General features: G+C 40.2%; 1 protein-coding gene across 3 annotated transcripts in view; it reads left to right on the top strand.

Annotated features, from left to right (window-relative positions):
* sema6e (sema domain, transmembrane domain (TM), and cytoplasmic domain, (semaphorin) 6E) overlaps positions 1 to 23063 on the top strand; it is a 153442-nt gene that overhangs the window by 101828 nt on the left and 28551 nt on the right. For all 3 annotated transcript variants that reach the window (XM_035673017.1, XM_035673016.1, XM_035673015.1), the window contains 9 exons: positions 4274 to 4364; positions 5584 to 5706; positions 7260 to 7348; positions 7580 to 7797; positions 8967 to 9098; positions 9358 to 9513; positions 12011 to 12187; positions 12599 to 12736; positions 21155 to 21232. In XM_035673017.1, coding sequence (XP_035528910.1) covers positions 4274 to 4364; positions 5584 to 5706; positions 7260 to 7348; positions 7580 to 7797; positions 8967 to 9098; positions 9358 to 9513; positions 12011 to 12187; positions 12599 to 12736; positions 21155 to 21232 — 1202 coding nt within the window. The remainder of the gene's footprint in view (positions 1 to 4273; positions 4365 to 5583; positions 5707 to 7259; positions 7349 to 7579; positions 7798 to 8966; positions 9099 to 9357; positions 9514 to 12010; positions 12188 to 12598; positions 12737 to 21154; positions 21233 to 23063) is intronic.

The raw sequence follows: 23063 nt of genomic DNA, 5'->3' as shown, positions 1-23063 counted from the left end.
TCCTTACCATTGTGTATATTTGGATCGCTTTTATTGATATTTTATATTTGTACTCTTTCCTGCTTTGTACAGCAACTGCCGCATAACAATTTCCCTCAGGATAAATAAAGCTCTATCTTATCTTAATAGATGAGAATGAATACAGAGCCATATCATTTAAGAACAAACTAAATGCTATTTCATGCATTCAAAAACAAATCAGAACAATGGATAAATAACATTAAATACTCTCTATGACTCTTTGGAATAAGCACAGTGCGAGAAAAAGCTGAGTACATGTCATAAATGTAAGCAAAATGAAATTGAACATACCCTAAAATCAGATATTGTCGTTAGCATTCAGGATCGGTGGCAGTCCTGAGGGTTAAATATTAAATATTTTAACTAAAAGTTAGTCCAATGAGATATAAGAATGACTGTTCTGTTTATAGGTTTCACAATCTTCACTGTTAAACTGCCAATTTTACAGTATAGACAGTTACAGAATAACAACATTTTATCAGACGAGAATCCGTGAGACTACATCTTATCAAATACAAGTGTGTCCTGATGTGTTTCAGTGGTGTTGCTTCAAAAGGTTGAGAGCCACTGCTATAGAGCACCAACACACTGTTTAATCCATTCTTTACACCTTTGTTCTTGTATTCTTGCCTTTACAAAGGCAATAAGAAAGGCATGACCTTCCAAACTTCAAATGCAGAATATCGCTCTTACTACAGCACAATGCTCACCGCTTCAGCATGTGAGAAATCTAAAGCTTACCAGCCCTATTTAAGGCACAGAGTCATGGCTGCTAAGATATGATTGGACACTGTTCGGGAGAGGCGTTTAGTGAATGGTCAATTTGACCAAAAGTGAATATTTGATGATATTGAATTATTTCCCAGTCTAGTCTTGGGGCTTATGAACTAAATAGTGGATCTCCATAGTCTAAAAAAATACCAAAAAAAAAACCCAGGATCAAATCATGTCTCAGGTGTCATAAAGAACCTGCACAGTCTCATTGTTCAGCTACAGTATGTCCAAAGGTGAATACACAGAAGTAAGATTGATGTTAAGTGTCTCCCTGCCACAGACTCCCTCTGGTAAAGAGCGGCTGATTTACACAAAACACATCCTCATATTCTCTGCAACCCCCCAGCTGTGCCCCCTCCCTCCCCTTGTCTTTTTCCCTAGTCTGGAAAAAAGTACAAGAGATGACTATCCAGGCAGCTGGGGAGAGCGGGAGGAAGTGTAAATCATATCAAGGAATCTGTCTCTGGGACTCTGCGGAAAATCTGTAGGGGACAAGGGGGGATTGAGTGAGAGGCGTCTGTGTGTGTGTGTGTGTGTGTGTTGGTCAAATACATGAATGGATGCCCACCCATAAACACAGCTTCACTGACCAGACTGCTGAGACAGCTGGTCTGTAGACAACAGAGAGGCTGTCTTCAACATGCATTTGCGATACAACAAAACCTTGAAGCGTCAAATCCGTCTGTCTTCATCTGCTCACTGTGGTAACCATCCTGCAGTCACTACACCGCTTTGTTGAATCCTCAGTTCTCTCTCACTTCTGAGCTCTGTTTCTTGTGATTAACAGACTGCTGTTTCACTTTAAATCATGTCACTCTGCAGGCTGGTCAATACTGTTGATTTCTAATCAGATTTAAAAGAGAATTTATCTTAATTTGAAGGGCACAAAGCTTCTGGTTACTGATTGGAGGCTGAACGGTACCCCTAATGTTTATTGTCTCATGTTTGTTTCTGCTTCTATGGTCTCAATCCTGCACATAATATTTCTCTTTTTCTCTTGAATAGTAGTAAGTCTTTCTGTATGACCTTTGTGATGACTGTCCTGAGTTTATTTTGGAGAAATACCTGATGATAAATAATGATGATGATGATATAATGAATAAGTTCTGTGGTTAATAATATCACTCGCATTGCATTGCATACAATATTCCTTCCCTTATCGTAGGCATTTGTCAAATAAAACAACATGACGTTAAACACTACCATGTGAAAATAGAGGTTAGAGGAAGAGGTGTTCTCTTGGTCACATGTTTCTTCCTTGCTTCTCCTCTTGTGTCTGCTCCCTGTCTTAATAGCCAAACTGGAAAACAGATTAAGGAGGCTTTCACATCAGGGGCCCAGATCAGAGTACACTTAAGCCCAAAGTCCAGTTTGTTTGATTAGTGTGAACACTATCAACAAACCACTTTTAAAGGTGTCTTCACATTCGCTGTGAAAACAACTGTATTAAAACCCAGAAATGGATTGCTGTTTAGAAAGTGAAATCATAAACTCTCATCATCGTTCACTTAATGAGCCGGCTTCCCACTGTTTTCTCTTCAGCGGTGCACTGATGTAATAGCTCCGCCTGATAATGAAAGTTAAACTTAAGTTCCGCCTGGCATCGTTTCCTTGCGTTACCTTACTTCATAATGTGTGCTCCCTTCTCTTCTTTTTAGTTTTAGTTTTAGCTCAACATTTGTTCAACATGAGCATGTTCAGTGAACGCACACACCACTGCCAGGCATGGCTGATAAGTTAGGAAGACAGGCAGGAGGGTCATTCTTGACAAAATATGAATAATAGTTGGCATAGGGGCTTGGGATCTTGTGATTGGCTGTTTTTTCTACATTGCAGCAACAACATAATGTCACATAGATGATGACGCAAATGTACTCAGGTACTGAACAACATGAGAAAGCTGAGTGGCAGGGGGGTGGACAGGGGGCAATCATACTCAAGCACAGTACGGAGCAATCGTAGCTAATATAAAAACACCCTAAAAGCCCTTTCTGAGCTCCACTTGTGAGATTTTATTCATGTTTTTTGTGAAAAGCACTAAAGCACCAAATCTAACCAAAGCTCAACTTTCTGGACATGAGGTAGATCCAATTAAAGCAGCACCTCTGCAAAATAATGCAATTCATCACAACAACAACAACACAAGCTAGAGACTCTAGAGTCTCAACAGTAAATGAACACTCGAAGCTTCACAGAAGTGATATTTAGGGCAGAGCTGTTGTGTTGGATTGCATCAGGTTTAGAGGTGTAAACACATACCCCTTCAAGAATCTGAAGTGCTTTTTGTACAGATGTCTTGGGGCAGTTAGTTTACGTAGCAAAGTTCTATTGTAAGGTCTTGGATGGCTTATTTTCTCCTCCACTGGATGATTGTTTTGTCACATGTTCACGGCAGCCAGTAACCCACTACTCTCTCTACTAAGGAAAACGAATGATTCCTTGTCTGCATTGACATTTTTATGATTCATCAATTAATCATCTCTTCAATAAAATACAATGGATGTAGCAAAGCTATCAGCCCATATATGTAGCTAACGTTTTCCCAGTTTTTGTTGTGACATCTCAACTTCTTTGCTTTTTTAAAGTAATAACACAGCTGTTTGGAGGTTTAATTGTTTTGCTGGTGTTAAGTATAAAGCCCTCTGAGACACACAACAAAGCTGTAAATGTATGAACTCCCAAACAGTCAAATAGCTCTATTGTACCAGAGATAGCTTCGAGCTAATTTACATCTTAAGTCTCTTGGCAGGCCTTTTAATTTACCACGATAGCCCTGATAACATTGCATTAGTGTTTCCATTATTGTGTCCACTCCACATATATAATCTTTGTGTTTGGAGTCTGCAGTGAAGGTACAGTTTGGGGTCTTTCACAGAATAACAATAGAGCAGCAGGTACACACACTGCTTGTGTCAGAGGAGGCGACGCAGCATCATATAAAGCAAGCTATGTGTTAATGGATTGTTAATGTGCTGTGTCTCTGTGTGGCAGTCACCTTGCTGCTACAGAGGGTGTTGAATCTGCTCGGCATGCATTCAACCTCCACTCCACACACACACACACACTCTCACACACTGCTGAGTTTTGCTTATTGTCTTACCTGGGGTTTACAATCTTGTTAACAGCAGCTCGGAGAATAGCAGCTAAATATCTGCGGCTGAGAGATAAACTGTCCTCTCTGCTCGTGACAGCAGGACATCACTTACAATACATCAAATAAAACAAATCTTTATGGAACATGTGTTGCCTTTAGTAATCACAGATTTATTTGCATTCAGCCACAGTTGTCACTACATTAAAAACTTTTGTTTGTTGATCGATCTTGCAGTTGGAGAAGCGGCCACCTCGAGAGTTTACAACAGCAATGTTTACAATTGCCACTCTGCCTTTATTATCCCATTTTTCTTTTGGGTTAACTTTACAGTTCTGTATATTGCCGTATAAAGTATTCTTCTCTACTGTGTCCTCTCTGACCTAGATGTCGACACTGGAGCAGGAAGGAGAGGAGGTTGTGGGACAAGCCCGATGTCCCTTCGAGTCCCGCCAGTCCAACGTCGGCCTGTTTGCAGGTGAGCGAGGCGGAATGACCCAGTGGTTGTAGAGACTGTCCTGAATTTAAAATGTCACAGTTTCAACTCCCACAGCTGCTGATCTGTGTCATTAGTCCTCTCAAAGCCTCCTTAAAGTCCCAGTAACATTTATACTTCAGGATTGTCTTGCATGTTTAAAAGGATTTTAATAGTTGAGCCAGTCAAGACCACATTTGAGAAGATAGTCTTAAATTTCAGCACTGAGAACTTTTTTTAATTCTCTCATAGGGCATTATTTTAAAAACTATATGCACGTCACATATTTCCTGAACATTTTCAGATGCCTGTTCTACTGTTTTAAATGAGTTTTTCTCCTTATTCCAGGCAGGATTTTAGTTTCCATAAATCTTTTTGTCGATTTGACTTTATTCTCATGTCTCAATTCAGTTTGAATGCAGATTGATTTGTGAGGATTTGACATGACCCTATAATGAGAATGTAACTTTGATGCAGACTTAATGTTCACTGTCATGGATTACATTACTGAAGCAAGTATCAAGAGTCTGATTATTGATTTTTAAATTGTACAGAAATGAATGGAAACCAGTGGTTGCCTGGAAGGGTTGATGAAAAGCACGGTGTCCCAATAGTCAGCTGTGATATTAAGAACACATTATTTGTACTGAATTAAACATTTAAATGTACTATTTGCTTTATCTCAGACATGTCATCATTGAATACAAATATGCATGACAAAAGAAGAAAATTCTATTCAAGAATATAAAGATTAAAAATATAATAATATACTAAACTACATGTAAACTTCTACTCCATCCTTCCTACTGTAGTGTGTCTGGATGAATGTGATTCAGTATCAATGCATGAATCATTGCAGGGTGTAATCTGATTTTGCCCCTTAATGAATTCTGATTTGTGGTTAGATTTTCTTCACTAATCATAGCAGTGAAGGAAGCTGATACTTTGTGAACATGTTGGGGTCAAGTTCAGGGAGGAGTGAAGGGAGAGCCAGACTTGCACTCAATCCTGCCAGGTTTCCACTGACATTTATGCAAAGTTCACACGGGGTGTTATTAAAAGTGACGCATTCTCCAACATGTTTTATCCTCTGCCTCCTTTTAAAGGGCAATAAAAGTCACCTGTGACCAAAATAGACACTTGAAAGAAGTTATTTTTGGGAATTGTGATCCCTGACAATGTATGTCAATTATTATAATTATTATTTTTCTCGTTTTCTCAGGTGGTGATTTCTACTCGGCCACTATGACAGACTTCCTGGCGAGCGATGCAGTGATTTACCGCAGTCTGGGAGAAAGTAGCCCTGTTCTGCGTACTGTCAAGTATGACTCCAAATGGTTGCGAGGTGAGCATCGAGCATGTGTCAAGGTGTAATATTTAGCACATTAACATACACTTGTGGCACGCTTATTTCTCTGATATGTCAACATCTAAATGACTAGGGTTGGGTTCTGATAGCTGGCTCTATCTTGGATTAGACTCCAGTGATTCACTGAGCTCTGGGGATAACAAATCTCTCTTCAAATCTAGTATCTCTTCTCACCCTTTGGCACAACACATTCAGGTAGCAGGCTTCTCATTTTTAGCTGGCACTCCCCGTCACAGATTATATCAGATGTGAATGATTATTATTAATTCCATAAGTAACTTGGCTCATTTCCAGTTTCTGTGTTTTTTTGCAATTTGGTGTCTGAAATGATCTGATTGCATCAGGTAGGCCTGGAACTAACAATTACTTTTGTTATCTACTAATTGCCAATTATTTTTTTGATTAATCGATCATCACCATACAAGAGTTATCTTCCTGGTCCACATCCTCAGGAATCCTCAGTTGTGTCGTCCCTTTCAGTATTTAATTTCCCCTAATTGCAACACATACATAGTGTCTTCTATCCCCTTTTCGAAGCTCGGTGGAGACTATTGTCTCCAGCAGAGAAGAATTAGCCTTCTAGCAAAGGAGCCAGTCAGTTAACCAATTATCATAATTGTTGCTGATTCATTTTCTGTTGCTTTATTAATCAACTAATCCTTTCAGATGTACTTTTATGCATATAGATATTATAATAATATCTTAAGCTCATAGACTAATAGTCCTGAATAGGAAGCTCCAGTATTTGGAGCAAGCAGCTTATGAAAAGAAAGGAATGTAAATGTACAACTATGGTGTAATATAAAATACTGTATATCAATCCATACATTACATACATTATATATAATCAACATTTCATATTTTGCGTTTCTCATCTCAAGTCAAGGGATTTTTTTTCTTCATACAGCCCAATATCACAGATCACAGTTTGCCTCAGGGTCTGCCTTGTATGGCAAATCACACCTTCTGTCCTTAAACCCTCAATCCAGAAAAACTGCCCCAAAATATCCTGCAACAGGGGAAAAATAGAAAAAACCTCAGAAAAATAGCAATAACCACAGAAACCACATGCAATACATGTCGTCTCATCTAATTGTCAGTTTTAGAACATTGCACACATGTTTCTCAACCCACAAACATTGATTATCGATCTCAACTGAATCTTCAGGTTTTAGGCATTTATACCTTTAGTTGGATTCGATTCTGTATTCACATTTTATAAAATACTACTATGAACTGCAACACTGTAAATTACTGAATTTTATCAGTGCCGATCCAGCACCAGCTGTGCTGTTTCAATAAAATGAATGTTATCTCTGTATTGTAAGTTTGTTCCTACTCATTTTTCTGTCCTTAAATTCAGATTTGCTATCTTGCTCTCCCTGCATTTCTCTTGGACCCATTTTCCAAATTGAGCATCTGTGTTTACCAGCTCCTTTCGCCGCCTGCTCACAATGGTCTGTCATGTTGGAAATAAGGCATCACTGCCAGCGTGTTTGTCACATGTCTTTTCTTCTCGTCTCCCACAGAGCCCCATTTCCTCCACGCTATTGAGTACGGGAACTATGTGTACTTTTTCTTCAGCGAGATCGCAGTGGAGTACACCACTCTTGGCAAGGTGAGGGACAGACACTTGCCACACTTGTGGTTTGTGGCGTCTGTGCTTTTGTTTCTGAGTGGAATGAAGTAGAACAACATCATCACTTCCCATGCAAACAACGTGCCAACACAATTTTTTTTCCGCTGTTGAATATTCCATGTTGGCTCTGCCTGAGGTTGTTGTGATAAACAGTGTGATTTATAAATTAGAGTCGTCACCTGTAAGGGATTTTCCCTCCTCTTGCCTCAGGTGGTCTTCTCCAGAGTCGCACGTGTTTGCAAGAATGACAACGGGGGTTCTCCGAGGGTGCTGGAACGTTACTGGACGTCGTTCCTCAAAGCCCGACTGAACTGCTCTGTACCGGGTGACTCCTTCTTCTACTTTGATGTTCTACAGTCGCTGACAAACGTGCTGCAGATCAACCACCGGCCTGCCGTGCTTGGCGTCTTCACCACACAGGCAAACAGGTTGGGATCAGTCTCATTGTCTCTAACATTTAGTGTTTGGTTTTGTGGCAGAGATGAGGTGAAGTCAAGACATTTATTACTACATGGTAACAGTTTGGTTTATTTTCTGATTTGTGTTTTATAATAGATTAAAGAGTAACTTAATACAAAATTAGCTTTTTTGAATCCAGTAATTCTAGATCCAAAACATTTTGGAGAAAAATCTTGACCTTACACAATCAGTTGATTAATTGATTAATCGATTGACAGAAGATTTCTCAGCAACAGTGTTGATAATTGATTAATCATTCTTCTTCTTCTTCTTAAATATGAATATGAAATTTTGTTTCTTGGTGTTTTATGATATTAAACAAAATAAATTTGGGCTTTACTTGGTTGGACAAAACAAACCAGCTGAGTGCCAGCTGAAATTGTGATAGGATTTTTTTCATTTCAGACATTTTGTGGGCTAAACAACATTTGATAGATTGAGAAAGCAATTGGCAGATTAATCTATGATGAAAATAATTGTTCTTGCAATCCTAGAAAAAGGGGTGGCGTTGCCTTATACCCATTAGTAGTTGTAAATCATTTGTAAGCTAATAGTTCAGTGTTAGGGACACATTTATTTCCCCTGTCTCTCTCCACTGCTTCTGCTGAATCTGCTGGAACATCGCTAAGCTACCAGTTCCCACACAAGAAGAGCTCTGAACCGTCTTGGCTGTCAGTTGAGGTTAAGAGCTGGAGGAACTGTAGTCACTGCTGTCCATGGCAGCCGCCTAAAAAAGACTCGGTGGGTGTCATGAGCGAAACGTGAGCCATTAAGAAACCAGTTAGTATGTTACTACGGCTCTGTGACTTCTCAGTGACCACCAGCTCATGTCAGCTCCTTTAACAAATTAAAAAACTGCATACACAAAGAGTTGAGCCCTGTCTTCCAACATCATATAGAGTAGTTAAATCGAAAATAATCTATACATACACTTTATAAATAGCATATTTACAATGATAAATATGGATATTAGGATAAATAAAGTCATATTTTCATGTACATGAGACAGCCCGTCAGTATATGCTAAATTCACCTTAATAAAAAGACAGGGGTTGTGCCAGACTTGGACAAGGTGCTGAATCCCAGACCTTTGTCTCGCTCTTTGTAATGTCGTCTTCCTTTGTGGCCCCTTCAACAGCATCACTGGCTCGGCAGTCTGTGCTTTCTACATGGACGACATAGAGAAGGCCTTCAGTGGCAAATTTAAAGAGCAGAGGAACAGTGAGTCGGCGTGGACACCTGTTCCCGAGGAGCAGGTCCCAAAACCAAGGTAAGAGGCACATCTTTAAATAGCAAACTGTCACTTTCCAAGAACATGTTTTTCTACCTCTGACAATGGAGTTCTTGCAGCTGCTGCTGTTATTGTTCTGCACAGACATCTCTGAACAAAAAAACAAGCCGTCACACAAGACACCTGTTTTTCCCTTCTCCTTGTCCCCAAAAACAAACAGCTGCCAGTGTTTTTACATCTTTGGCCGCAGAATTTGCATTCACTCCTGATATTCTTTTTCTCTTCTGCCGCTGTACAGACCGGGATGCTGCGCCGGTGAGGGCTCAGCGGCCGCCTACAAGTCATCCACCACCTTCCCCGATGACACCCTGACTTTCATCAAGTCGTACCCACTCATGGACGAGTCCGTTCCCTCAGTCAACGACAGACCCTACTTCACCCGTACCACAAGCAGGTACGGGACTTGGCTAATGAAACATGAAAAAATTATGGAATAGATTTCATTAACAATGCTGGATAAAGTCTTACTGACTGAAGCGTAGCATGGAAAGGTTTGTGACTTGAGAGGGAACCAAAGAGACCCAGCGCATTGGAGGTCGCCTGTACCTATCTCCAGCGTTTCCGTATTTAGACTTTAGGTCTAAGGGTAAAATTGGAATAGTCAAACAGCCAGGAAAGTGTCCACCAAGAGGACACCAGCACCACCTAGCATCCACACATATCAAGGTCAATGAGCTGATATTTTAGCATATTAAAAATGACTAACATACTGTACAGTGCGGAAACATTCAACAGGGTCCAGCTTTTCTCTGTTTTATATATAAGCAAGCAGAACTGAAGCCAGTTATTTTCTTATTAAATATTAATAAGATAAATAGAAGAATCGTTTTGTCTAAAAAACTTCTGAATAAATGTGAAAATGCCAGAATTTAACCTGTTTTTGTCCAAAACCCCAAAATACTCCGTTTACAAACATAAAACAGAGAAAAGCATGTTTGGTGTTTTTGCTAGATAATATTAATTAAGTTTCAATTAAAGTTATCAAAATGTGGATTCATTTTGCAGAATTCGTGCTGATCATCTAAACAATTAATTAATTGTTTCAACTCAAATGATATTTTCACATCTATTCCTGAGTTTGAAATACCTCATTGTAATTCACAATCAGAAATCTGTTGGGCTAAATGTGTCCTACATGTAACTGAATTAAATTAGTAAACCACCTTACACATCATAAATCATTAAAATACATGCAGAGCTCTTGTTCAGATGCTCAGTTGGTTACTTTGAGAACATCTCCATTGACTTAAATTAAAAACATAACCACTAGCTAGATGTCAGTGTTATAAAACAGGCCTTCAAGAGAAAATACCAGGGTCTTTTCTTTAATGTTAGTATGCAGGTATTATTTTCCATTTTCAATAGCAACATAATGTACCGGCAGTGTTTCCACACTCCAGGCTGTGATTGGTATCGATGAGTGAGCTCAGGTGGAACACACAACCTTGTCCCTCATTAAAACTCATCGAATTTGTTCAGCGGTCGATCTCGGCCCACATCAAAGATGAGCCGCACGGGGAGGGGGTCTTCCTCGAGCACTGACCCGAGCTGCAAACTCCTCTGCAGCTCCCATCGAAGCAAGGAAGTCACTGTGTGTGTGTGCGTGTGTGTGCGTGTGTGTTGTGACATTTGCGGATCCACTGATGTCAGATGATGATGGGGTGAATGTTGAATTGTTAAGTGTCACAAGTGTTTCAGACAGCACCGCATAAACCTCAGACATGGATGTACATGCAGCAGATACACATCACAGATTCTTAGCCTTAGACACACACTCACAGACAATATACATGAGCCTCCTCCATGCCTCCTGAAGCAGAGCCAGGCTGACAGCCAGCCAGACACTGCAGCGGCTCCACACTGGGGAAACATGCGCCGCTTCGCATCTGGCACCAAAAACATCACATCTGCCTCGCCTCTCCCCAGAGAGGAGTTAGATAAATGAAATCTAACCAGAAGCGCATCACGCAATAGTACCAAGTCATTGTGGGGACGTGCCCGTCAAGTCCATGTGGGTAAACCCACCAGTCTCCTTGGGACCATCTGGGAGAGACGGAGGGAGAAGTGAGGGCACCGGAGCCGCCACTTTTATATAGAAGAATCTAGAAGGGATGTGAGTGCTTAAAAAATTAGTAGAAGTTTGTTTGTTCGAATCCCAGGGCCAGAGAGGGGAAATGCAGGCAGATAAAATGAATGAGTAAAGCTTATCCCTCTGTCAACAACCACTGGACTGAAGGTGCCCTTCAGCACAGCTCTTAATCCTCAACTGCTCCAGTGGAGCCAGCAGCAGACGACTATGGTGATACTGGGCAACTCCCAGGTGTGACTGTGTGGAGCTAGATGAATATGAAGTAGGGCGGTGCTCCAAATAAAACAACAGTTCACTGGACTTCTCATAAATACAGACAAAAAACAGAAAACTGGGACTCAAAAGGAGACTGCAGTGTGTTGAGGAAAGTTGCTAAACAACAGGATGGATCGATTGAATTGCTGTGGGTGGATTTATAGATGGCTAGATGAATTAATAGGATGAAGGGATTAAAGTATGTAGGCGCTGGAAGAAGGGAATGGTGGGTTGGTAGATGAAGTGATTGATTGCACACTGATGCTTAATACAATGAGCTCAGTATTCGCCCACTGTTTGTTTTGTTTACCATGGGAAATCGACTTTGACAAAACAAAACAACAATGTTAAGATGCTAACCAGCACATTTGCCATTGTTGGCTCCCTCTAATTTACGTCACTTTGAAGTGAAGTGACAGCTTCGATTTAGATGAGCTTTTCTATCGAGCGCTTACTTTAAGTCAGTGAGTGTGTTTATATTGTATCTTTTCCACAAATACAGTAATACTTTTAATACAGTGCATCTTTCTTTTTGTTTTCTATGCAGATTCAAGTTGACCCAGATAGCGGTGGACACGTCTGCAGGGCCGTATAAGAACTACACAGTGGTATTTCTGGGCTCAGACAACGGCCATGTGCTGAAGATCCTGGCCAGCACCGAGGGAGCCAACGCATCCTTCAGCACCCAACTCCTGGAGGACATTGACGTCTACAACCCAAACAAGTCAGACAATCTGTGTTTTCTATTTACATGTTGATATTTTTCGGTGTCTGTTCTGTTTTTCCTTAATTGTTTTCTAGCTGTTTCTTTATTTGGTATCTTTCTTTCTCTTTCTCTTCACTTTAGCCTTTTCTCCTCCTTTCTGTGTTCTGCTTTGATCTGTCCTGCCCACCCACTCTTGGTCTATTGTAATACTTTGCATCACCCTGTACAGCTAGAAGGGGTGCTTTTTCTTCTGTGTCTTCTTTGTTTTCTGACTGCACATCTTGTGAAGTCAATCTGCATGGAGTTCGATTCACAGCCGGCTTTCTGTATAATTTTCAGACTGTGCCAGTCGTCTACAGTGCTGATTTAAAAATGAAACAAAATCGAAAGTGTGTGATCTTGACAGTTGGTGTTTTTCTGTGTTCCTAGATGCAACGTGCAGGCGGAGGACAGGAGGGTGCTGGGTCTCGAGTTGGATCGGGATCATCATGCGTTGTTCGTGGCATTCTCCAGCTGTGTGATCCGTGTGCCGCTGAGCCGCTGCTCTGACTACAGCACCTGCAAGAAGTAAGTCACCTGTAGAGCAAAGCTTTTCCTCTGCCACACTGGGGTTGTATACCCTTGTGCTGAAACAATTAGTTGATTAAGCAATTACTTGATTAGCAACTGAACACCTCTAAATCTGCCAGAAAATTGTGGATTGCCCTCCTCAGGTTGTATCTTGTGTTCATGATTGACGGTAAAGCGGGGTAAAAGGGTGAAGCTATCAATTTACCAGTCGATCTACGTTCCAGCCCTCACATATGGCCATAAGTTTGGTTAGTCACCTTCAGGATATCCGAAGAGGCTTGAAGTAGAACCACTGCTAATTCCTGTTGAATAGAGTCAGTTTAGGTGGTTTAGCATCTAATCAGCATGCCTCCTGGATGCTGGGGACCCCAGGGCAGACCCAGAATACACTAGAAGTATTATAGCCACCATCTGGCCTGGGAACATCTCAGAATCCCCCAGGAGAAGCTGAAGGATGTAGCAGTTACCTCACGTAGCTTGCTGCCACTGCAACCTGAAAATATATAAGCATTCTGTTTCAAGAAGATTAGTGATGGCCAGTCAAGTTGATTGTAAAATAAGATTGAAAGGGGGACAAAACCCCATCAAAACCCAGAAAAATTGATCAGGTAGAGCTTTCACAGTACAATACACATTTGTGTATTCCAGTCTGTGTCTGTCATACCAGCTTGATCATCACTGAAAATGTCCTGGAAAAATCTTGGAAAATGTCTCTCTAGTAAAGAGTGGGAACCCTGAAATATCTTGTCACATGTAAAATAAATGTGTTCCTGTAGAATTACCTGCAGGAGATCTGAGAACAAATTAAGCAAAGGTTGCACAAAAGGTGGAAAAAATATCTTTGGAAAATGCAGGAAATTTGTCAAAAGTCATAGAAAGAAAATTAGTCAGAGATCTAGGAAAGTCTCAAAACCAGCCTGAAGACTGAGACCACTCTCAGTGCTGCAGCCCAGAAATGGTGCATGAATGTATGGTTTTCTCCCTGTGTACCGGGGAGAGATGGTACTAACACTGCCAGGTAACTCAAGTAAAGCAGGATCAATTTCCTCTGAAACTACCAATTTAAGAAATGTGTCCACTCATGATGCTGTCAGAGGCTTCTGGACAAAAGCCTACCAAATAGCAGATGTTATGCTATTATCTGCCTGGTTCATGGAGTTGGTTGGGCCCACTTTCCCCAAAAAGCACTCTGAGGTTATTTGTGTTGTTGGCAGGTAAGTGAGAGTAAGATTAAACTGAGCAGCAGGGAAGTATGGTGTGGCTGCCATGTAAGAAATGCTGTGGTTAGAGGCATGGTTCAACATTTCTATAAGCTGATTCTGATCTGATTCCTGTCTGCCTGCCTCCACAGCTGCAGACAAGAAGTGTTTTTAGTGTTCAATTTTTGATAATAATAGTTTCATATAGGATCCTTGGGGTTTACAGTTGGCACGTTAACTGGTGAGCTCTGGAATTAAAGGTCCAGTGTGTAACATTGAGGAGGATCTATTAGCAGAAAAATTATGTAATATAATATGATATTCATAGGTCTGTGTTCATTAGTGTATAATGAATATAAGAATCGTGTCCTTGTTACCTTAGAATGAGCTGTTTTTATCTAAAGAGGGAGCGGGTCCTCTTCCACAGAGTCCACCATTTTGAAGTGACTTTCTACAGTAGCCTAGATCAGACAAAACAAACACTGGCTCTATTGCGTTTTTGCGAGTTTCGTGACCACCATACTTTCTCCAACATGCTTGGAAGGCTGAGCTGTATTCAGATGGTTGCAATCTTTGACTTCACCACTAGATGCCTACATCTAAATCCTACACAATGGTCCTTTAGCAGAGGAATATTCTTTTGAAATAGAAATAAAAATGCCCCAAATCCTTATTTTCAAATGTAAGAATTTGCTTGGAGAAATGTGGTTACACAGAAAATCAGACACATTTACATACACTACTGTAACCTGGTTACTATAAATGTGTGTCTACATGAAGCAGGTCAGTAATTGGATTCCTCCAATACCCCAGACTTATTTTGAAACCATTGTTAATTTCAGTTTTAGTCTGCCTATGTATGGAATTATTCTGCATTCAAGGACACATCGCTGCATGCAATTATCTCCTCTTATCCAGCTGCTCTGCTGTTACAGTGATACTTTCCGTTAGAAGTCTCTAACGCACACACTCTGTAATGGGCACCTTTTGCTACTTTTGTACATTATACCGAATGCATAATAAATGACTTACAATTTTTAAAAATAGCTATAATAACACAGTCATATTCAGTATGATCATCAACTTATCGCCTCATAAACACAGTTGCCATACATCACTGTCTGGTGTAAATGGTACAAAATGGAACCTTGAAAGTGCTGCTGTCAAGAGGCTGACATTGCTTTTAGAACAAGTTTATGAGCTGAGCACAGCAGAGCCTTCGAGCGTCTCTCTCTGTCTACAGTCTTTTGTTTTGTCAGGCGATGTTTTAGCCTCAGTTAATGTACTTGCTCCCCAGCTTCGGGATCTATTTTTGGGGGCTGTGAGGAATGTTGGCCCCATGTATCTCCCCCCTTTTCTCAACCCCCTCAACCGAGAGGAGGGATTTCTCCTTAGCAGCACCAGGGAATACATATACCCCCATAGCATGCTAACCCCTCATTGCAAAGGCCTGGAGAAGCTCTCAACATCGTTTAGTCATAAATTGGATCCAGCTGATTGGCCGGGAGCCAGCTATGGTGGCCGCCATGTTTTTTTCTGAAGCTGGAGGAGAGAGAAGAGGAAAAGAAGGAATAGAAAGAAAGCTTATGGTCCAGCTACATCCTCTGATCCTTTTTAGAGACTAAAGCTACAGCACACCTCATCCTGGGATTAGGGGCCCCGTAAGCCTCATCAGCACTGGCCAGGAGGTCAGGTTTCAGCTGCCATATCCTCCTTCATCACACCGATGAATCAGTCTCCCTCCAGATGAGATTTACCCCATCCCTCTGTTTTCTGCCTCCATTTTCTCTCAGTCTCTGCATTTCTCTCACTCTTGGCTTGTTTCTCTCTCTCGCCCTCCCTCACTGCATCGTCAGGTTTCTTTTTTCACTCGAGGCCCTGCTGCCAATATTAGGTTTCAGAGAATGTTCTGTTTTCAAGAGCGGCTAGGAACTGTATGAAATGGGAGTTTTAATAAAAAAATACAATAAAAGGGCAGAAAAGGCCCCAAACCCTGAAATTCTGTAGATTCAGGGATTTTGAGCTGCAGTGGATATTTCCCTTTTTATATTAAATTAATAACTGCTTCAAGAGAAAAAAGAATTATGTTATTTTTACTGTCACCTATAAAAAGTACTGTTGATACTGAAGATTTAAGGCATCTATGCCTTATAGGATCATTCTGGTTTTTGGTGGTTATGATGATAATGTACCTATTTAAGTACGGTAATCCCTGAAACTGGGATATCACTGCGATAAAGTACGAAACAGCAAAGACACACAACCACCCAGACCAAAAAACAGGGTTGAAAGCGTTTTACCAATTATGTAAATAATTCAACAAGTTCTCCAAAGAAACAAGTTTTTTAAAGCACTTTGTGATTTGACACCGATTTGGTTATGGGTTTGGTGTAGGTGTAAAAATGTCTTGGTTACAACTACAGGAAAGCGCAGTTTGTGTTAACATACCTACTTGTTTAAGGTTAGGCAGTAATCTATGTATTGTAAATAGAAACCAATACATTGCTGTTGGTAAGAAACGAAATGAGAAATGAACAGCAATCTCTTGTGTCAAAGATGTACATTTTGTGGACCCATCCCTCCACCCTGACCCCCTCCTCTGTCAACTTTGTGGCTCGACATCAACTACAATTACTCATGTTTCTTCTGTTGCTGTTAGCACATCGATACGATTAACTTGGTAACGACAATGATATTATTAGCTATATAAATAATGTAGCATAGCAGTATTAAATCGCCTATCTACTTAAAATTATTGTTAATAAGTTTATTTTATATTTCTAAGATGGCTTCTTTGTGTTAAGTTGTTCACTAGCAGCGTCATCTTAGCTAAAAAACGGTTCCAGCAAGGACTATGTTACTCCCAGGATATTGGCTAAATGACAGCTGGAAGTTATGAGTTTCAGCCTCAGAAGCTTTATAAATCCCTTTCTCCTCTCAGCAGCTAATGGATGTTCCTTACTCACTGTGGCTGCAGGCAAACATACACACCTATCTGTTCATCATAGCATGACAGAATGTGAGCAAGGGTGCAGAAAAGAAGTCTGAAATTTTAAAGAGTGACAAGGGACACACACAAACTCACATCGTATATAAACTGCAAATATGAGAACAATGTCAGACAAAGAACAAATGACTTACCAAAAACCACAGCTGGACACGACTGGCCTCTTTTCCCATAGTGCTTCAGTGTGGAGTTTCATTCTTGTCATGTAACTGTATTCTGTGATGGAGAGGAGGAGAGAGAGGCAGAATGGGGGCATAGATGCATATATACCTTATGGCAAGTGAATGAATAATGTATTAAAGCTGCAGTGTCACATACTGGCAGCCATACATGGGGGCGAGAGTCATTTTAGGACCTCTATGTCCAGAGGTCCTGCATCAGTCTGTGAGGCTCTGAGAACAAAGAAAAAAAGCAGTTCAGAGGTTGTTGTTTTTTTAGCTGTGTTTTGGGGGGAGGTAGGAAAAAAAGTTTGTATTTTACTCTGAAATTTGGATTCTCCCACTTTCATTGCATGTCAATTTAGTTTGTACAGATACAAGCAAAATACAGACAGGAACACAATTTAATACAGTAGTTCAGCAGTAAAAGGCAGTTAAGTGAAGCTCACAATGTTTAGTTTTTAATTGACTAGAACCATCGATTCAACTCAGCGGTCATTTTAAAAGCCTTTGTTTTTATTGTTGTTGGGTAAATGTTCCATTAAGTACCTCATACCAGAACTTGTTGTCCCTGCTGCATTACAGACTGTGTAACAACATTAAAGAATTCTGCAAAATTGTACACTTCAGACACAAATCAGATGAACTTAGACTATTGACTTTTGATGTGAAATGACTTGAGCCCTTAGATTTGGGTATTTCATGTGTTTTCATGTCTCTCTCATGATGTTTTTATGATGTGTATATTGTTTGCTGTGCCCTCACAGCACAAATCAGTCACATTTTGGGATAATAAAGCTAATCAGTCAATCAATTCTATTGACAGCTGTGAAACTGGCGGCAAAAAATGTGTCTATACCAGCATCGCTAACACAGACCCAAAGACGCCTCGCATGATATTTTATGAGCCACAAAGCCACTGTTGAGTTGAACAAACACTTCTTGACGGTCTCAAAAAAAACAAACTTTATGAAGTTCACTAAATCTGTATGAACTGCAGGGTATTTTCATTATTATAGAGACTGTCCTCCAAAGAAAAACAGCAGCATCAGTTGTTTGTGAAATTGCTGTAAGCGATCTCTGTATGTTTATATCTGTTTGACAATGCCAGTGAATCATGGCTGTTGTCTGAGGAGGAAAGGCAGAAGAAGAACCGGGTGGTCGGAATGTATGGCTGGGTCAACATGCGTCAGACTTTGACATGAAAATTGCCATTTTGGAACGCACTGACAAATGACGTGTGCCGATAAGGGCGTGAGAGCCCAAAACGCTCACATGGATTGTTCTGGAAGGCAATGATGTATTTTGCCATTTTGGAGGGTGTGTTGTTGGTATAAGCTGTCCCGTTTATTTCATGCATCTTCAGATCGGGTGTTGGCTGGTGTTCTAATTATTGCTATACTTGTTTCTATAAAAAAACAAGTGAAAAGAATGCTTCCATACATACAGTGTGTGTGGAACACTTTGCATGCATTTATACTCAGTTCCCAGCTGCAGATGTGGTGTAGGTAATAGTTTGTGTTGATTTCCTTCTGTTCTGTTAGAGCGACACACTGATGTGCTCTCTGCGGGATTTCTCTGTAATGTTTACAGACTGAGGGTGAAGGTGGTGTAACACCTGCACACCGTTTAGATAGTTGTACATAATTTTAGATATTTAAAACAGGTCACAGGAGTCCTCATTAAAACTCATTAAAACTTGTACTTGACTGCCGTAAAGGATTTGGTTTGACAGCGGCACCACCAGCTACCTGCAGATGTTTTTTTTTTTCTGTTTGTTTGTTACTCAGCAGAACAGGCTAAAAGAATCACTGAAGTGACTGTAGATTGGCAGCAGGTAAACATTACTGTTGTTTGTTGTCAGTCTTTTGTCAATGTGTGCTTTATGCTCATTATGATGGTGCTGCTGGGAGAATACCACAGACCTGCAAAGAGAAGGTTTTGCAGCGGTGAAAAATATTGGTAATTCTCTCACTGACAACTGGTGTTGTTTTTGTAATTACACAGTGGCAGATAAAGAGCAAAAGGATCATGCAACTCATTCCAGAGTGCAGGATTTAAAAACTGTAGACTTAAATCAAACATGAGGCAGAGAGACTGACAGCTGATCAGCCGAAGAGTTTAATCAACAGAACTGACATTTGTGGGTCTCAAAATGGAGGAAATGTACTGAACGCTGTGATTCTGCTGGGATTTTATACTGTAGGGAATGTCACTAATTGCTGCTGATGGTGGTTAATGCTGACTTCCTCGAATGGAAGAAGTAAACAGTTCCAAGTACACTGTTATTTGCTTAATCACAAAAACACACATGCATACTGTAAGTAGGAGCAGGTGATTGACTCGTCTGCTGACCGCTAACATGAGACTGGGACAGTGCTGGCTGTTGACTCAGAATAAGGTCATTCATGGTTAGTCAGTATGACTGCACTGGAAACTTAAAGTGATGATGGCCTGAGTGACCTGCAGTGATCCCTACTCAAAGGTACAGTTCAAATGTTAATGAGTTGAACGATAGTCCAAACAAAAAAGGATACACAATTATCAAAATTATTGAGAAATCTTTTAAAGGCTTGACTAACACCAGTGAGCATATAAGTCAAAGTTGTTATAATTAAGTTATTATTAAAGAGTGAGTTTCTCTTTATTTATGTACCCTGTTTTAGCTTGAATGCCCCCCTTCACATATTCAAACATTTCAAACTTATATTACTTAATCTATAATCTTTGAAACACAGTTTTATATTGTATGTCTTGATTGGGGTGTTACTCAGAGAGTGACGTTGCCTTGTTGTGGCGTCGAGTACAAGGCAAAATCATGTATGTATAGATAGATTAGATAGATTAAGATACGATTTAGCCAATAGGATACTAGATAGCATCACTAGAAGTCAGATAGATAGATTAAATAGAATGGATGCGATAGATAGTAGAGATAAGATAGATAGATAGATAGATAGTTTGTTTTATTTGGACTAGAGGGAAGCATCAGTTGTTTGTAAAGACCTCCTGTTGCAATGGACACATATAGACTGAGACTAGAATCTATTGATACTGAGTTATCAAAGGATTTGATGTTTAATTGATTAACTAAAACAGTGGATTTTTCTTCTGATGCTGTTGATGCTGTTTATTTACATCAGTTTTTTTTTGTTATTTTAACACAAAAGCAGAACGGGCCTATTTTCTTCAATTATTATCAACTGAGAAACACAAAGTGCAGAATTGAGTTAAGCTCTTCAAATATCTGCTAGTAAATACTTTAAATGGTCAAAACAATTATGGATTGGGACTTTAAAGCCTGTGAGAGATGCAGGAGGGTACAAAACAAACTAATAAAAAAAAATGTATTCTCTTCTATTGAATAAGAAAACAAACACAAGTGCTAACTCTCATCAAAAGCTAATCTGATTGCAATCTTCCCCCTCTGTCTTTTTATATGATCATCTGGATTCATCACTATGATGTTGGCTATATTTGTTAGTCAATGTTTGGGATTGTTAGCAAACATAACTAATTACATATTTTATTCATAAAAACACTGCAGATACTATGATTTGTAAAATGCCAAGCATGTGTTAGCATCCAGTCAAAGATTTAACAATTTTATTTAAATGCCATTAAACTGTGTAAACATACCAGTTTATTTGAATAAAAACAAGCTCATGGGAGTTAGATGAGGAGTCACAATAATAATAATAAACGATAATTTTGTTTTGTCAGAGATGCTCGGTGATAACTATTTGTGCAACTTCTCTCCACGCTTATGGAAATGCAGCGTTTTCAAATTCGATTTACTGTTTTATTTCTTGGTTGTCTTTGCTTCCTGGGACATTTTCAGTCACACAGTTCACACCGCACTATGCATGAAGCTCATTTCTCCACTCCGTGTTCGGGCAGAGCTGAGGAAAGTGATGAGTGTTTTTAGGTTGATGGCAGCGTAGTTCCTCACCCCTCAGCTAACGGCTCCTGGCTGAGTGTTCTTCACACCCGCTGCTCTCCACAATTACTTCCATTACTGACCGCCTGTCTGTCTCTGTTTGTTGTGCAGAAGCTGCCTGTCTTCACGGGACCCGTACTGCATTTGGCTCAAGTCAGGAAGCTGTGCCACAGTCTCACCTGGCTTCAAGTAAGTCACACACACACACACAACCACCACACACACACACACAATTGGTAATGACACCCAGTTTATAGTTATTAAAGGGGAGAGCTTACAAATGTCACCGCAGCCATCATTACAGCCATCACTGCTGAATGAATGTTGACTTTGAAATCGGGAAAAGTGCATGCTCAAAAATTGCCTGTCACATCGATTCTTCCTAATGTGGTGCACTCAAGTATGGATATATTATTAGAAGATTTTGTCAGTTTTTACTGTTCTGACTCAAGCATTTAAAATGAATTGCAATCCACACAGGGTCTCAATTACAAACATTTCTATCAATTCTAAAGTTGTCAAACATCATTCAAAGAACTATGCTCGGGTCTGCAGTTGGTGGCTGCACTGTAGTAATTGTTTGATCCAATGAAATGTAGTGCAGTAAATCCCAAACAAACTCAGGAATAATGTCCGACAGCTAAGTATCTACATTCTCACTTCACTGAGTCACTGGTGCCAAAGGCTGTATGCATTATACAAAGTCATTGGTGTGTCTGTAGTGAGGGAACTTTTAATAAACTGATTATTGTGTGAAGATGACAAATAATAATATGACAAACTTTGGGTGTGGAGGATTGCACTTATAAACCAGAAATTTTAGACATGCTAAATTGAAAATGGTGAATCACAAACACATGCTGTGCATCCAAATATTGTTCAACTTTATTTTAAATTTTTGTGTATATAACAATGCACAAGACATCTAAAATATTTCTATTGATGGAAAAGTCTTTGGTTTGAATGTTTGGAGCAAGCAGATACAGAAAACTAAATATGTGACAGTGTCAGACTGGGAGGAGTTTTCCAACCTTAAAGAGGAGAAACTGGATGTTAAGGGATTAATTATCTTGTCGGGTCTCCAAAATCCCAAACTGTTCACCACAGAGGCCAGAAAAGTGTTGCTGCTCTGCTCACTGGCATCAAATATTTTTGTCGATGTTGCTCCTCTGGTCACAGTTTTTCTTTGAGAGCTCAACACCTGCTTTAACATCACTGGTTGGGGCGTAGCAAGAAGTGCAGCATGCTTCAAACCTTCAGCCCATTAACGTTGCAGAAGCAATTTTCTGCCCGATGTGATTCATTGTTGATTCCCCCTTTAACACAGAGGTCTCCAATCATGAACCACCAAGGGACAAAAGTGTGCTGATTTGCTTTTTAATCAAAACACTCCAGCAGGAGGTTTCAGCTGGTAATTCTTCTCTGGATGAAGTTGTACTAATTAGTGAGATCAGCCACTGTGGTGTTTGGTCAGTCTGGAAGCACATGGGTGGACACAGCTATATAAAGACATTATTAGTTCTCTAACTCACAGTCACAGCGGACAGATTTGTAAATTAGTCAATAATGTGTAGCCAAGCAGCCACAGAAGCAATAATCTTCATATCTCCTCTCGCTCCTCAAGTGAGTTGTTCAGCTCTGTGCACATCAGCTGGACCTGCGTGCACTGCCGGGGCAATGCACTCCTGATAATCAATAGCTAATCTAGAATTAGACAAGTGGGCAACGTCAACATGATTAATATTTGACCAGCAGTTTTCACAAAAACACTTCACTGGTCCCATTTGAGACCCTCAGCACGTATCCAAGTTATTCACAAATTCCCAAAATGCATCCCGTGTATGAAGAACAACTTTATTGGTTCTGTGAGAGTGAAGGCAGCACTGGATGTCAGAAGGGGGGAATGAGAAAGTAGAGGAAGAGTAGACAGTCAATCATAAAAATATCTATTCTTGAGAGCTGGAAGGGAGCCATTTAACACTGGGAGATATTGACCTGCACCCTGTGGTGGCAAATGCAG

Source organism: Morone saxatilis, unplaced genomic scaffold (genome assembly GCF_004916995.1).
Source record: "Morone saxatilis isolate NCDOM2014 unplaced genomic scaffold, NCSU_SB_2.0 Contig24, whole genome shotgun sequence".
Classification (NCBI taxonomy): domain Eukaryota; kingdom Metazoa; phylum Chordata; class Actinopteri; family Moronidae; genus Morone; species Morone saxatilis.
This window is presented reverse-complemented; position numbering and strand designations above follow the sequence as displayed.